At 43.7% G+C, this 16,325-nt stretch overlaps 1 protein-coding gene across 1 annotated transcript in view; it reads right to left on the bottom strand.

Moving 5' to 3' along the window:
• The window catches only part of ACSS1 (acyl-CoA synthetase short chain family member 1), a 72,086-nt gene that overhangs the window by 12,852 nt on the left and 42,909 nt on the right, over positions 1 to 16,325 (bottom strand). The window contains exons 7-12 of the mRNA XM_090285948.1: positions 15,506 to 15,643; positions 12,587 to 12,679; positions 11,335 to 11,447; positions 10,797 to 10,923; positions 9,921 to 10,048; positions 9,760 to 9,823 (exon numbers count right to left, since the gene is read on the bottom strand). Of these exons, the coding sequence (XP_090142074.1) occupies positions 9,760 to 9,823; positions 9,921 to 10,048; positions 10,797 to 10,923; positions 11,335 to 11,447; positions 12,587 to 12,679; positions 15,506 to 15,643 (663 nt within the window). The remainder of the gene's footprint in view (positions 1 to 9,759; positions 9,824 to 9,920; positions 10,049 to 10,796; positions 10,924 to 11,334; positions 11,448 to 12,586; positions 12,680 to 15,505; positions 15,644 to 16,325) is intronic.

The following is a 16,325-nucleotide window of genomic DNA, read 5'->3' as shown; positions in this document are numbered from 1 at the left end:
AGGAGTGAGGAGAGGCTGCACTCTCAGGCTCCCGAGACCCGTCTGTAGTTTGGACTAATTGCAGACAGAACATCTCAGTGAGCAGCTGGACACTGGCAGGAGTCGAGCCTTGGCACTGCTGGACTAGAGAAAAACCATCTGGGAACAACCTGTTTAGTGAGGATAGCGGAGGAAAAGGGGACGAAACGGAATTCCTGACTGGGGTGGCTGCCTGAGCTGCGGCTGGAAGTACACAAAGGCTTTTTGGGGACCGCACAGAGAAGTCAGGAGGAAAGCGGATATCTGCCCGCTGGCAGAGACGAGACTCAACCAGGTGGCATTGACGCTGGAAGACGGGAGACAGAGTGCTGCTGAGCAAGTGAGAACATAATTATCCTTTATATTTTTCTCTTGTGAACTGCAGAGGGGGGAGGAGTTTGGGGGTGAAAGTACATTCTTGAGGAGCGCAGGCGCAGAAGTGCGCTTGCCCACTCCCCAACCCTCCCCTTGGGTCACGCATGCGCGCATAGGGAAGTGCCCTCATTCACTGGCCCAGGTGCGCGGGGCCGCACCCCAACAGACATAATATCAGTGCCCCAATGGGTGCAGGGAGGGCCCACCGGACACCCAGAAGACTGTGCACAGTCACCCCTGGCCAGCTCCAGTGGGCGCCAGGCTGGAGTGCCAAGCCGGAGCGCAAAGCATTTGCTCACGCTCTGTGTGTGCCCGCCCAGGCGGTGCGGGAATGGTGGGCGGCTGCAGCGTGGGAACAGCAGGCAGCAGCGACTCACAGACACTCATTTCTACTGAGCACAAGTGTCCGGGGCCCCGCCCTAAGAGGTGAGAGACCAACTCCCCGAGCGCTGCGAGGCAGGCCTGAGGATAACTCCCTGGCCACCTTGGGAAACTCCCGGAGCGCTACGCAACAGGCCTGAGGCGGGCTCTCGGGACACCTTACCCGCTCACAGGCATACCTGCAAAGACACCTTGGCTAGCTCCAACAGACACGGAAGGAACGCGCCGTGCGGGGGCCCACTGCTGCAAGGAACAGGAACCTCTGACCCACCTCATTAGACCAGCTGTGGATACAGAAAAACAAGACCACACACAAAGGCTGAACTGACATCGCCACAAAAGAATTCAAGATAAAGTGGATAGAGTGACTCTCAATCAACTAGCCAGAAGGAAGATCCTAACAAAGAGCATCTGAAATATAACCAGACAGCATAAACAAACGATATAAAAGGTACCCCAAGAACATCAGGCCCAGGAGATGAAAGAGACTGCACCACTGAAACCCCCAGATCTACCATAAAAAATCTCATACCACAAAGGTGGGAAGGCAAAGCAGACAAATCCAAATAACAAAAACAAACAAGAAGAATCCAACATGGTAAGACGCAGAAACAACCTCTCAATGAAAAGAAAAGAGGAATCTCCAGAAAGAGAGGTAGATGGAATAGACATAGCCCAAATGTCAGACATGGAATTCAAAACTATGGTGGTGAAGAAGCTCAATATACTTGACAACCTTAAAAACAACTATGACAGCCTCCAAGGAAGTTACCAACAGCTCCAAGAAAATTACAGAAAACTTGCAGAGAACTACACCAGCATAAAAAAAGACATAGAAACTATCAACAAGAACCAGGAAGAAATGAAGAATGCAATCTCTGAACTGAAAAACACAGTAGAATCAGACAAAAGCAGACCAAACGAAGCAGAGGATCATATTAGTGAGTTAGAAGATAATGTAGGAAGAAATTCTCAGCTGATACAGCAAAATGAAAAAAGATTTAAAAAGTATGAAGAAGAGGTAAGGGAGTTACAGGATAGCATAAGGAAGAACAATATAAGAGTAATCGGAATCAGAGGGATCAGAAGAACAAGGAATAGACATATTGATAGGAGAAATAGTGACAGAAAATTTTCCCAACCTGATGAGAGAAAAAGTTATGCAATTCCAGGAAGCACAGAGAGTTCCAATGAGGAGGAACGAACCCCCAAAAACCCACTCCAAGGCACATCATAGTTAAAATGGCGACATTCCAAGACAAAGAGAGAATCCTAAAAGCAGCAAGAGAAAAACAGCAAATAACTTACAAGGAAGCTCCAATAAGGCTATCAACCTATTTCTCAACAGAAAGGAAGGGAATGGTCAAAAATATTTCAAGGAATGAAAAACAAAGGCCTACAACCAAGAATACTCTACCCAGCAAGGCTCTCATTCAAAATAGAAGGTGAAATAAGGAATTTCTCTGACAAAAGAAGACTGAAAGAATATAGCTCCACCAAACCAGCATTGCAACAGATGCTAAAGGGAGTGTTCTAAGAAAAAGGAAGAGAAAAAACAAAAAAAGAGTAGAGGAACAGAGGTACAAAAGAAAATGAATAGGACTTCCGGCCAAGATGGAGGCTTAGACGGACGCGCTAGGTCTCCCTCTACAACTAGAGAGGAATACAACTACTTCAAAACAAAGGATAACTAGAAATTCCAGAAAATAAAACTACACAGAAGCCCAACATATGAAGTTATAAACCAGCGGCGCTCTTTGGGCAGGTAGGACGAGAGAAAGGGGGCGGAGCTGTTTGTGGTCGCACCTGGGACAGCGGCGGGGAGAACAACCCCGGCTGCAGTCGAACCCCCGGCAGCTCGCGACCCCAACGCTGGGGAAAGCAGCCACCACATCGCCTTGAACAGTGAGGCCCAGGGGGGCGGGAGGACGGATCCCGGTCTCCTAGCGGAATAACTGTGTCAATCCATCTTGGACCCCCGCCCCCAAAGAAAGCGCCACAGGGCTGCGAAATAGGTCGCGGACAGGCACTGGTCGCTGGATTGTGACGCGTACACAGGCACTGCCCCCTACAGCCGGCCCAAGAAAACAAAACGCATCTGTCAAAATGAGGCAGACAACTATAGAAATCCCGGTGGCACAGCTCACCAGGCAACAGATGGAGAACCTGACAGATGAACAGATAAGAAACCTGTCAGATGATCAGTTCTGGGCCATTGTTATCAGGTGGCTTACAGAATTCACAAAAGATTTGGAAAAAGATGAGAAAGAAGTGAAAAACACTCATAACGAAAGGAACAAAACCACATACGAGACAGATGGTGAGGAAATAAAATCCAGAGTTCATTTCAACAAACCGGAATATGGAGAAGGAACAAGCAGTCAAACGATGCAGCGAGAGGAAATGGGAAGCAACGATGAGAGGATCAGAAACCTCTGGGACAGCTATAAAAGGCCCAACATAAGAATCATTGGTTTGCCAGAGAGCAAGGAAGATGAACTAGAACTTGAAAAATTGAGTGAAAATATAATAAAGGAGAACTTCCCAGACTTGGGGAAGGAAATAGACTTACAGGTCCAGGAAGCACAGAGAGTTCCAAAAATACTGGACCCAGGGAGAACAACTCCAAGACACATTGTAATCAAAATGTCAAAAATTAAAGATAAAGAGAGAATCTTAAAAGCAGCAAGAGAGAAGAAAAGAATTATGTACAAAGGGGTCCCAATTAGACTATCAGCTGACTTCTCAAGGGAGACCCTGCAGGCAAGAAGGGACTGGCAAGAAATATTCAAAGTAATGAAAATCCAAAACCTACAACCACGAATACTCTATCCAGCGAAATTGTCATTCAGAATAGAAGGACAGAGAAAGTGTTTCCAGGAAAAAATAAAACTGAAAGAGTTCATTAGATCCAAACCACTGTTATATGAGATGTTAAAGGGACTGGTTTAGAAAAAGGAGGATCAAGACAATGAAATCTAAAATGAAAACTGCATCACAAGAAACAGCAGAAGCTAGGGAATTGAAACAAAGGCAAAACTAAACAGGCAACGAGAGTGGAAAAAGAACTATAGGTACGGGGAACATATTGGGGGGAGGTCAACAGGGAGGGGGAATGGGGAGAGGGAGGGAGATGATATAGGCATTAAGGATCATGGTAGGAGGGATTGGAATAGACAGAGAGAGGTTGAGAAGAACTATATGCACAACTAATGGACATGATCTAAAAGGGGGGGACAACTGGAGGGAGGGGGGCCACCGGGTGGAGGGGAGCAGAGGGAAGGGAAATTGGCACAAATGTAATATTATAATCAATAAAACACATTTTAAAAAAAGAAAAAGAAAATGAATAAATACATGTCAATAATAACCTTAAATGTAAATGGATAAATGCTCCAATTAAAAGACATAGGGTAACAGAATGGATAAGAAAACAGGACCCACATATTTGCTGTCTACAAGAAACACACCTCAAAACAAAAGATTTACATAGACTGAAAGTAAAGGGATATAAAAAAATATTCCAAGCAAACGGACCTGAAAAAAAAGCTGGGGTAGCAGTCCTCATATCAGACAAAATGGATTTCAAAGCAAGGGCAATAAAAAGAGACAAAGAAGGACATTTCATAATACTTAAAGGAACAATCCATCAAGAAGATATAACACTGATAAACATACATGCACCCAACACAGGAGTACCAAAATACATAAAGAAATTACTAGAAGACCACAAAAAGCATATCAACAACAACACACTCATAGTAGGGGACTTCAACACTCCATTATCAACAATAGACAGATCATCCAAGCAAAGAAACACCAAGGATATACAGCCATTGAACAACACACTAAACCACATGGACTTAACTGATATATATAGAACTTTTCACCCCAAAGAAGCAAAATATACATTCTTTTCAAAGGCACATGGGACATTTTCAAAGATAGGCAACATAATAGGACACAAAACAAGCCTCAACAAATTCAAGAAAATTGAAATCATATCAAGCATCTTTTCAGACCACAATGCCTTAAAACTAAAAATCAACCTCAGAGAAAAAAATCAAAGACACCGAAAATCATGGAGAATGAATAACACGCTATTAAATAATGAATGAGTTAACAAAGACATCAAAGAGGAAATCAAGAAATTTCTAGAAACTAATGACAATGAACACACAACCGCCCAAAAGCTATGGGACACAGCAAAAGCAGTGCTAAGAGGGAAGTTCATAGCAATACAGGCATATCTGAAAAGGCTAGAAGAATCTCAAATAAAAAACCTAACCCTAAAGCTACAAGAACTAGAACAAGAACAAACAAAGCCTAGGGCAAAAAGAAGAAAGGAAATCATCAAGATCAAAGCAGAATTAAATGACATAGAGACTAAACAAGCAATCCAAAAAATCAACAAAACTAGGAGCTGGTTCTTTGAAAAAATAAACAAAATCGAAAAGCCTCTAGCTAGGATCATCAAGAAAAAAAGAGAGAAGACCCAAATGAACAAAATCAGAAATGAAAGAGGAGAAATCACGACTGATACCTCAGAAATACAAACAATTATAAGAAATTACTACAAACAACTATATGGCAAGAAATTTGACAACCTAGTAGAAATGGACAGATTTCTAGAAACATATAACCTTCCAAAACTGAATCAAGAAGAAGTAGAAAGTCTCAACAGACCAATAACAAAGAAGGAAATTGAAACAGTAATCAAAAATCTCCCTGCACACAAAAGCCCTGGACCGGATGGCTTCACAGGCGAATTTTACAAAACATTTAGGGAAAAACTAACTCCTACCCTCCTCAAACTATTCCAAAAAATCCAAGAAGAGGGAAAAATCCCAAACTCTTTCTATGAAGCCAGTATTACCCTAATCCCAAAACCAGATCAAGACACAGCAAAGAAAGAAAACTACAGGCCAATATCACTGATAAACATAGATGCTAAAATCCTCAATAAAATTTTGGCAAACAGCATCTAACAATACATCAAAAAGATCATACACCATGATCAAGTGGGATTCATCCCAGGGATGCAAGGATGGTTTAATATTCGCAAATCAATAAATATAATACATCACCTAAACAAAATGAAAGACAAAATCACATGATCATATCTATAGATGCAGAAAAAGCATTTGATAAAGTACAACACCCATTTATGATGAAAACACTCAGCAAAATGGGAATAGAGGGAGCATACCTTAACATAATTAAGGCTATATATGAGAAGCCTGAAGCCAACATCATACTCAATGGACAAAAACTGAAAGCATTCCCCCTGAAATCAGGAACTAGACAAGGCTGTCCACTCTCTCCACTTCTACTCAACATAGTGTTGGAAGTCCTAGCCACAGCAATCAGACAAGACAAAGAAATAAAAGGCATCCAAATTGGGAAAGAAGAAGTAAAACTATCACTATTTGCAGATGACATGATAGTATACCTAGAAAACCCTAAAACTCCACTAAAAGACTACTTGATATAATAAGTGAATTTGGCAAAATTGCAGGGTACAAAATAAATATACAGAAATCTAAGGCATTTCTGTACACCAACAATAAAATATCGGAGACAGAGGCAAAAAAGAAAATACCATTTACTATAGCAACAAGAAAAATAAAGTACCTAGGAGTAAACTTAACCAAAGAGATAAAAGACCTGTACACTGAAAATTACGCAACAATGAAGGAAGAAATTAAGGAAGATACAAATAAATGGAAGCAAATACCATGTTCTTGGATGGTTAGAATCAACATCATCAAAATGGCCATACTACCCAAAGCAATTTACAGATTCAATGCAATCCCTATTAAAATACCAATGACATATTTCGCTGACCTAGAACAAATCCTCCAAAAATTCATATGGAACCAAAGAAGACCCCGAATAGCAAAAGCAATCTTGAAACAGAAGAACACAGCAGGAGGAATCACGATACTAGACATCAAACAATACTACAAAGCCACTGTGATCAAAACAGTCTGGTACTGGCATAAGAACAGACATATAGATCAGTGGAACAGAATAGAGAGCCCAGAAATAAACCCAGGCCTCTGTGGTCAACTAATATTTGATAAAGGAGGAAGGAACATAAAATGGAGTGAGAAGAGCCTCTTTAACAAATGGTGCTGGGAGAACTGGACAGGGACGTGCAAAAAAATGAAACTAGACCACCAACTTACACCACACACAAGAATAAACTAAAGATGGATTAAAGACTTAAATGTAAGCCGTGACATCATAAAAGTCCTAGAGGAAAACATAGGCAGGAAACTTTCAGATATCCCATGTAACAATATCTTCATGGATACATCTCCTAAGGCAAAAGAAAGAAAGGAAAAAATAAACAAAATGGGATTACATCAACTAAAGAGTTTCTACTCAGCAAAAGAAAACATCAGCAAGATGAAAAAGAAACCAACCATATGGGAAAACATATTTGCCAACGATATCACAGACAGGGGACTGATCTCCAAAATATATAAAGAGCTTATACAACTCAACATCAAGAAAACAAACAACCCAATTAAAAAATGGGCAAAGGACCTGAACAAACACTTCTCTGAGGAGGACATACAGAAGGTCCATAGGCACATGAAAAAATGCTCAACATCATTGGCCATCAGAGAGATGCAAATAAAAACCACAATGAGATACCACTTTACACCTGTCAGAATGGCCATCATCAACAAACAACAAATGCTGGCGAGGATGTGGAGAAATTGAACCCTACTGCACTGTTGGTGGGAATGCAGACCGGTGCAGCCACTATGGAAAACAGTATGGAATTACCTCAAAAAACTAAAAATGGAACTGCCTTTTGAACCAGTGATTCCACTGCTAGGATTATACCCGAAAAATCCTAAAACCCTAAATCAAAAAAACCTATGCACCCCTATGTTCATAGCAGCCCTGTTTACAATAGCTAAGTGCTGGAAACAGCTTAAGTGCCCATCTGTAGATGAGTGGATCAAAAAACGGTGGTACATTTACATAATGGAATACTATGCAGCAGAAAGAAAGAAGGAACTCCTGCCATTTGCGACAGCATGGATGGAACTAGAGAATTATGCTTAGTGAAATAAGCCAGGCAAAGAAAGCAAAATACCATATGCTATCACCTAATACAGGAAACGAAAGAGCAACACAAACAAACTAAATAGGACAAAGAGTAGAATAGTAGTCAGTGGGGGGGGGGGGGGGAGAAGGGGGATAAGTAAGGGAAGGGTTTGGTCAAAGAATGTGTATAAATGACTCATGGACATGGACAACGGGGAGGGATATGATTGTGGGAGAAGGGATGGGCTGGGTGGGGGGGAGCAATGGGGGAAAATGGGACAACTGTAATTGAAAAACCAAAAAATAAAAGAAAGAAAAAATAAATAAATAAAGTTAACTTCTGGGTTTATATTTCCATGCTTAAAACCCTAGTAGGGTCACACTGGACATGCTGCCCTATGTGTTTCCCCCTTGTCTCTAATCAGCACCCTTCCCTGCCAGTCACTTGTATCTCTAACGAGATGAGAGTAAAATTAGCCTGTATGTTGAATTCCAAGCAGAAATGGGTCAGGAAAGCTTCACTGTGAAAGGAGGAGCCCGGCTGAAAGCATAGAGGAGATGTGCCAGGCTGAGCTCAAGTAATGGTGAGAAAGGAAGACAGCAGAGGCGCAGCACATTGGTCAGATCAAGTACAGAAAGAGTGGGGACAAATAAATGCACAACAGGTTTTACAGATGGCATTAGAGTTTCCCGAAAACAGTTAATGGGTTTTTCATATATTACAAATGGACAGATGCTCAAATTTGTAAGAAATTAGAAAAATACATATCATCACACCCATGATAAACAAATTCTCTCCCACCAGCCTGGCAGATATTAAAAGGCTTGGCAATATCAGAGTCACTTAGGATCCAGGTAACAGTGCTGAGAGCATGAAGTACCCGAGGCCTCTGAGAATCTCACATGAAGACCTATTCCCATTTCCACCCCCTTATGATCCCTAACAGCTCCTAGACACATTCCAGTCTTCTGTTAACAAAGTGAAGACAAGCTCATGGGCATATCCTTCTCATGGCAACCGAACATGCTTTTTATAGAGGGCTCAAATATTAATTTTTACAATGGGTCAATTTGGAGAAAGTATTGAGTAAATAATGGAACAGTGGCACACAAACATGGAAGGGAAGCAGGTTACCTTTAGGACACACTTGATATAGAATGTATCTGGCAGTAGGAGGAAGAATACCCAATCCCAGACACTTGGTAGGGCAGTAGAGGTCAGTCTTTCCAGCAGTGCAGCATAGGATCAGTGAGTGTCCAGGTCACACCAGGCCCAGACCAGTGTACTCACTGTGCACCTGACTGTACAACACTCAGGTGACCCTGCCCAGTCCCAACCTACCTGCTTAGAAGCTGGCAGACTTTGAAACAAAGTGTGTCCTCAGTAAAGAAGATAATTTTGATTCCTTGTTCTGCCTTCCCCTCTGCATGTTGCTATGCAGTGGGAACCACTGGTTAAATTCCTTTAAAAAGATTCCTAGAGAAGCAAAACAGCCCACTCCAGGGCACAGAGCCACAGAGCTGGCACTGGATGCTGCGTATGAGCATGTGCAAGGGGACACTGTGAGCAGAGCAGGGCATTTCATCGTAAGTCTTCTGTAACAGGGCTGTCAGAATCATCATGTACAGAGCAGTGAATGCCCCAAACCCAGCTGGAGACAAAGAGCTTAGGGATGCTTGTGGATGAGTGTCCTTAAAGAATAGCAGAGCTAGAGAGAGCATCTTAGAAATCTGACCTTAGACTAAAAAGCATGCTGTTCAGCTTCCTCACCTAAAATCTACACTTGAAAAAGAAGAAAACCAATAGTTTCATCCATAAACAGCCTGCCACCCATACTATGGAGTTTGTTCTTTTTACAAAGGCGCCATCATGGGAGTGAGACCAGAGATTAGAGGAGTTCCTTCCCTGGAGCTCACCTTCTCCTTTGATGTTGTGAGGGTAGCCAATGACAGCGGTCTCTGGCACTGCAGGGTGGCTAGCCTGCACAGAACAGAATAAAAAGGCAAAGTATGTGGGAGGTAGAATACCTGAATGCGAATTACAGCTCCCAATCTGAGGCCAACATGGCCTGACTCACCATCGCATCCTCAATCTCTGCAGTCCCCAGTCTATGGCCGCTGATGTTGATGACATCGTCCATCCGCCCTGTGATCTGGTAATAGCCTCCCTTGGTTCGGTGAGCTCCGTCTCCAGTGAAGTAGTAGCCTGTACCACAGTGAGGGAATTCAGAGCCAGTACCTCTGAACCAGGATCCAGAGGGGCTCTTGTCCTTCCACAAGGGACACAAGGGTATCTATAGTCCACCCTTGCTCTATAGAAGAAAGCTCTGAGGCCCATAATTGTGCTGCCACCCTGCCTGCTGCCCCTCCTTGCAATCCCTCATGGAGACACTTTCTAGATGTGATATTTGACTGTGTGCTAGTGAAAGGGCAAAGAGCTCTGACAACGCAAACAAGACTACGAATGTCTTGGGAGCAGAAGACATATAAGGAGTGCACTCAAGCTTCCCAAAAAGTGAGTTGCTTTACAGGCTTGAGACTAAGATTATGAGTTCTAACAGGTACACTATATATGTAAATTTCCAGCCCAATGACACAAAAACAAACTGGAGGAAAAAGTAATCCAGAAGAAAACCTTCAGCCATCATGATAGTTTTCCAAGGTGGTTTCTTCAGTCCTCTTTCCTAACAGCCTAAGGAGTACTCACCATGGGCCATGTGCTCAGAGCTCTGTGTGCTCTCCCATGTAACCCCATGAGATTCCTGAGGTGAGTCTTTCTTCATCTTAGACATAAAGTCAAGAATGTAAAGGGGCAGGCGGTAGGACTGAAACTCATGCCTCCGAAGTGCCTACACTAAGCTCGGTCACCAGTATCCTAGAATGGAAATGTTTTCTGAGAATAGGGTCCCAGCACTGTGTGGAGAGGCATGACACAGCCCCGTTAGCCACCTCACCTGGATAAGCCTTGAAGTAGGCGTCCACAAATCTCTGGTGGTCTCCGTAGATGGTCCTGGCCATGCCTGGCCAGGCCTGGGAGAGGCACAGAGCCCCAGACACACTGCCGCCCTCCACAACATTCCCCTGCAGACCAGGGAGACATGCGTGTGAGAATATCGACAGATTCTGGTTGAGAAGCAAAGAACTGACAATCAGCATCATCCTCCTAACTGCTTGGTTAGAGGCAGAAAAATGACAAGTGTGCTCTGAAGGACTGTCCAGAGCTTTCTCCTCTGCAAGAAACCCTCCTCAAGAGGGCTTCTGAGGGGAACCTGGGCTCACCACACATGGTAATTTTATCTACTATGTCTCTAAAAGGAGACTCTGCAGTGCATGCTGCATGAGAACACAGGCGCTTTCCATCAACTACCAGATCCTGGGCATGTGTGATGTGGGCACATGGGCAAAGGAGGCCAGGAAGATGAAAAGAAATACCAGGGAGCTCAGTGAGATGCCCATGGAGGAAGAAGTAACCTCTGTGATGCTCTTACACACCTTCTCATCCATGAGAACGGGGACAATGCCAAAGAAAGGCCTCATTGCCATGCCGGGGAGGATTTCTGCCCCTTCTTCTGAGGGCCGTGGCGCGATGCAGATGCCACCTGTTTCTGTGGGGATGATAGGGAAGAAACAATGATGGGCCAAGAGACTCGTGACACATTTATCCAGGCCATGCTGTCAAGAATCCGGGACAGACACACTGGCTGGGGCTCTCCAGAGTGGGAGATAGGTAGAATTGACCATTTGGGGAAAGGAAATAGCCCCCATTGTCACAGGACTTTTCGGTGAGGCAAAACTAGACTGGGTTCTGGCCTCCTCCACTATGAAACAGCAGTAGGATGGGTGCTGCCTCTCCTTTTCTGAGGCTCTGCTTGTCCAGCCTTCGCTTCAGTGGGAAAAGTGGAGTCCATCTACTTGCACAGGAAGATGAAGGAGAAGAATTGCTTTTGGACCAGTGCCCCTGTCCACACAGACCAAACAACAAAAACAGATGCTCACAAATTCCTTTTTCACTTTATTTCTCTGACACTTCCCTCTGTCAGCCTGAGTGGAAAATACCTCACAAGACTCAGCTGTAATCTTAGTCTTGTGTCCTCCTGAGTAAGTAAGAACTAAGCCATTTGGAACATCCCACTTTCTGGGTTCTGGAAAGACAAGATGTCAGCTATATCTGTGGTGGTCTTGCACCCAACATCCTAAGTCAGAAACCCAGGAGAAGAGAGAGTAAATCTAAACAAAATGCCACAGAAAACTCCTTTTCTTACTAAAATTTAGATTTAGACTTACAGTTCCTTAAACAATAGGGCTCATTTTCATCATATGTACTTGCATTCAGAAAGTGGCCCTTATAAGGAAAGTAAACATTTAGCTGCATAGTTACTACATGTCAGGCCTTGGGCAACATAAGTGGTATCATTTCATTCCATCCTCATCCAGGGCCTGGAGGGAGCACCCCCATTTTATAAATGAGAAAACCAAGGTTCAGAGAAGTCCCATCTTACAACTGCAAAACCAGTTCAACCTCTGAGCTTCAGGCACCAGATTTTCAACAACCACATATGTTGAGGGCCGAGGCATTAGTGGTGCTGAGTCGCATTCACACAGTCTCACACCTCTTCCCCATACTCGGTGCTTAGCTGCGTGTTCTCAGTGCACTAACACTGACAGCACAGCTATTGCAGTAGAGACTCACTTATACTTGGTTTCCAAGTGTGCCCTGACCTCTCCTCCTAGGAGATGCTCTCACCTGTCTGCCACCAGGTGTCCACCAGTGTACATCTGCTGTCCCCCACCACATTGTGGAGCCACTCCCAGGCCTCCTGGTTGATTGGTTCTCCCACTGAAACCACATACAAAATAGAAAAAAGTATTAATAGGCCACAATGAATCTGAAACCAAAAGGATATATTATTAAGGGGAAAAAAGCTCTAGAATTTTTCTGAAAGATATAAAAAAGGTTTGAAAAAACAGTGAGACCTGTCATCAAAGAAATACAAATTTCAATGATATTTTCACCATTATAGGATCAAAAATTTAAAACAAAAATGACAAGAATATAGGGGAAGAATATCCCATGCACTGTAGGAGTATAATTTGGTATAGCAACTTGGGGGAGCAAGTTGGGTAATTTCTCTTAATATCTAAGAGTGCATACAACTGTTTGGGGTGGAATACACTAAAGTTAATATAGGTTTGACGTTGTAGTCAACACCGGCAACTCCTGCGGCGCACCTGAACCCAAGCTGTATCGACTCCGTCTTTCCCTTGGACCCTTCAGCTGCGAAGAGAGGGGGGGTCTGCTGCATGGGCAACAGCAGACCCTCCATATTACCCTGCCCAGGCTCTGTAGCTTCAGCGTCATCGCAAGATGTCGATTCAACACGGGAGGAGACAGATACCATGTCACTCCCGAGTCGGACTGCACAGCCATTCTTGGCGGTGCAGATAGACTCTGAAGAAGCTACACCATCGTCTCTCGAGACGGACGGCTGCCGACGATCCTATTACTTAAAAATGTCACTCCTAGCACACATCCCACAAAAACAAGAGCCCATGTCCACCAAAAATGAACACAGTGGCCAAAACTAAAATGCTGTCCATCAAGAGTGGAATAGAGAAATAAAGTGTGGTATGTTCATGCAGTGAACTACCATATAGCATAAAAACAAGATAGCCACCACTAAGCCCAATAGGGACGAACCTCAGAGTCATAGCCCCAAGCAACTGCAGCAGGCACAAGAGTAACTCATATATAATAAGCCCATATGTATGAAGTTCAAGAAAAAGCAAATCAATCCACACTTAGAGCAGCCAAGTAGTGGTCATATTTGAGGGCTCTTGACTGGAAGGGGGTATAAAGGAGCCTTCTGGGGACTGGAAATTTCTATGGCTTTATCTGGGTGTGGTAACATATATGTATATATGTAAATAGTTCTCAAGCTGAATACCTGATATTTGTGCATTTCACTGTATTTTACACCTTGATAGGAAGGGAAAAGTGCTTATGCACTATCACTCTGCTGCCAATTCTGCTGTCTACCTGCTGCAGTTTGAATGTGTATGCCTCCCAAATTTATGTTGAAATCCTAACACTAAGACACTACACTGACCCACACCAGACAAGCATTCAGCCAGAAGCTGCAGGTTTAGACATACTGTTGCTAAAATACTGAGATACTTTCATATCCATTGCCTCTTGTTCGGGACCACCCATGATACAGCAGCTAACCAAGGCCTGATCTGATTAGGGTTTTCCATGCTGCTCACGCAGGTGGCTGGGTTTTGTGTATATTGCCCCTGCACTCACGTATGCCCAAAAGGAGGCAAGAAGATGCCACTGCAACAATGGTTGATACTGGAAACTGACAACAGCCCCAATAGCCACCAATAGGGAAGTGACTATAAGAACCATGGCAATACCCACAGGAAGGTGTGAGCAAGTTTTCAAACAACGTGGCAGAGTCATATAGAAAATTCTTCCTATTGTTGAGTAAAGTGAATATCACATTATCATAGTACAGTGTGATCACGTTCATGATAAAGAAATCATCTCAGAGCTGAGCTATGTCTTTGCATAGGAATATAACTTTGAAGAATGCGCTGAAAGGTATATAAGCAACAGGGTCCCCTAGAACAGCACTCAGGGAGGACAAGGGCTTTCACTGCAAAATACTGAGTTTTGCTTTTTACAATAAGATTATATCTATGTATTACTTATAAAATTGAAAGTTAAAATAATTCTTTTAAGAAATACATATCTTGGGATAGAAGTCTTGAGTGAGCTGGATTCTACTGACTGGTAAGATTAAATGAAGTCAACACACTCAAAGCCAGTAGTGCTGTGAGAGCTAATCCAGCTGCCTAGAACGGTCCTGAGCTATTACCACAGCAGGAGACTAACACCAAGCTGGCCACGCCCAGGTATGAAGCATACAGCTCATCTGACAGCTGTGAGCCCAAGGTCCAGAGGAGCTAAGGAGATCCCCAAGAGAAACAGCACAGAGAGAGGCTTTGAGGGAGGGTTGGGATCCTGAGGTAGAAGAAGCTAATGAGGCACTGTAGGCAAGGGAAACAGAGTGATCCAGGGCCCTGAAGTCTTGTATCAGTGCTGCTGGCCCTCATCACTGACAAGTAGTAGGTGCACACCGTCACCAAGCTCCCTTTTCCATGGACAAAACTGGCAGAAAAACACCCATGAAAATCCAAGCAGATCTGTGTATTCACCAAGGAGCATGGAGGGCTTCCTGCCTTGTTTTTCCTCCTGACCACACCTGACAACACATGTAGGGGCAGAAATGAAATGCATCAGGGAAAAGCAGAGAGAATAGGCAGGACCTCCCAGTACCCTCTGAACTAAAGCATTTCATCTTTGCCAAAAGCTTTCATGTGACTTGGCAACCTCCGTCAAACTAAAAATGGAGATACCCCTTGGCAACCTCTGTCAAACTAAAAATGGAGATACCCCTTGATCTCACACCTACCTGCCTGGAAATATCTTAAGTGAGAGCAGTAGACAGCACAGAATGACATTTATTACAGTGCTTGTAAATAATCAGAACTGAACATCACAGGACTACTCAGTGTACAGCAATTGACTTGCACAGGGCAATTCTGTGGCTCTCACAGAAAACATGCACTCCTTCTCCAGCTGCAGAGCAGTGCTCACCTGACCCCAGTGTCCGCAGGGATGAACGGTCATACTTCCTCACCCAGGCATCACCATATTTTAGCAGCAGCCGGATAGCCGTTGGGGCACCATAGAACTGATTGATCTTCAATCTCTGCACCATCTCCCAATACCGACCTACAAAAAGGCCCCAATTCAGTCAGTCTGCGAGCCTACCAGACAGTATCTACTTTAACCTAATTTAGAGATCAGTCAACAAACTGGGTACTAAATACATGCAAATACCTGCATTGTTTACAAAAGCAGGATTCAATACCCAACACAGGATCAGAAGAGAGACCTCTGGGAAGGGTTCCCTGTGGCAGTCGTCCCACAGCACACACCCATCTATAGGCTGGCCCATTTGTAATAGCCTCCATCTGGCTCTGGACAGCTGCACCCACACAGTGTACCCCATATGATATAGTGAGGAATCAGTTTAAAAGATGTTATTATGAATTTAGAAATAAACCATGTAGCATTAATATAGAACTGTGTTTAGTTGCATTTAAATGGTCTCTAAAGTGGTCACTGGTGCTCCACTGGAATACTGTGGACAGGCCACAAATGCATTTGTCCCAGGGAGCAGGGCAACTGCCCAGATGCACTCACCTAATTTTCCATAAATCACCATCCCTGCCTCAACTTACCACCATTGCTCTACACAAGGGAAGCTGCATTTCAAGTGAAGTGACTGTACCTAAGGTATGGCTCTTAATCCCTAGCTATGCCCACTACTAAAGAGCATCCAGCACCACTGGGAGGCAAGGGGAGGTGTCAAAGATGTTCCACAAACATAACTGTCCTCACTGTGGGATGT

Source organism: Furipterus horrens, unplaced genomic scaffold (assembly GCF_987537825.1).
Source record: "Furipterus horrens unplaced genomic scaffold, mFurHor1.1.pri manual_scaffold_8, whole genome shotgun sequence".
In the NCBI taxonomy this organism is placed as follows: domain Eukaryota; kingdom Metazoa; phylum Chordata; class Mammalia; order Chiroptera; family Furipteridae; genus Furipterus; species Furipterus horrens.
The sequence above is the reverse complement of the archived record's forward strand: the minus strand, read 5'-3'. Positions and strand labels throughout refer to the sequence as shown.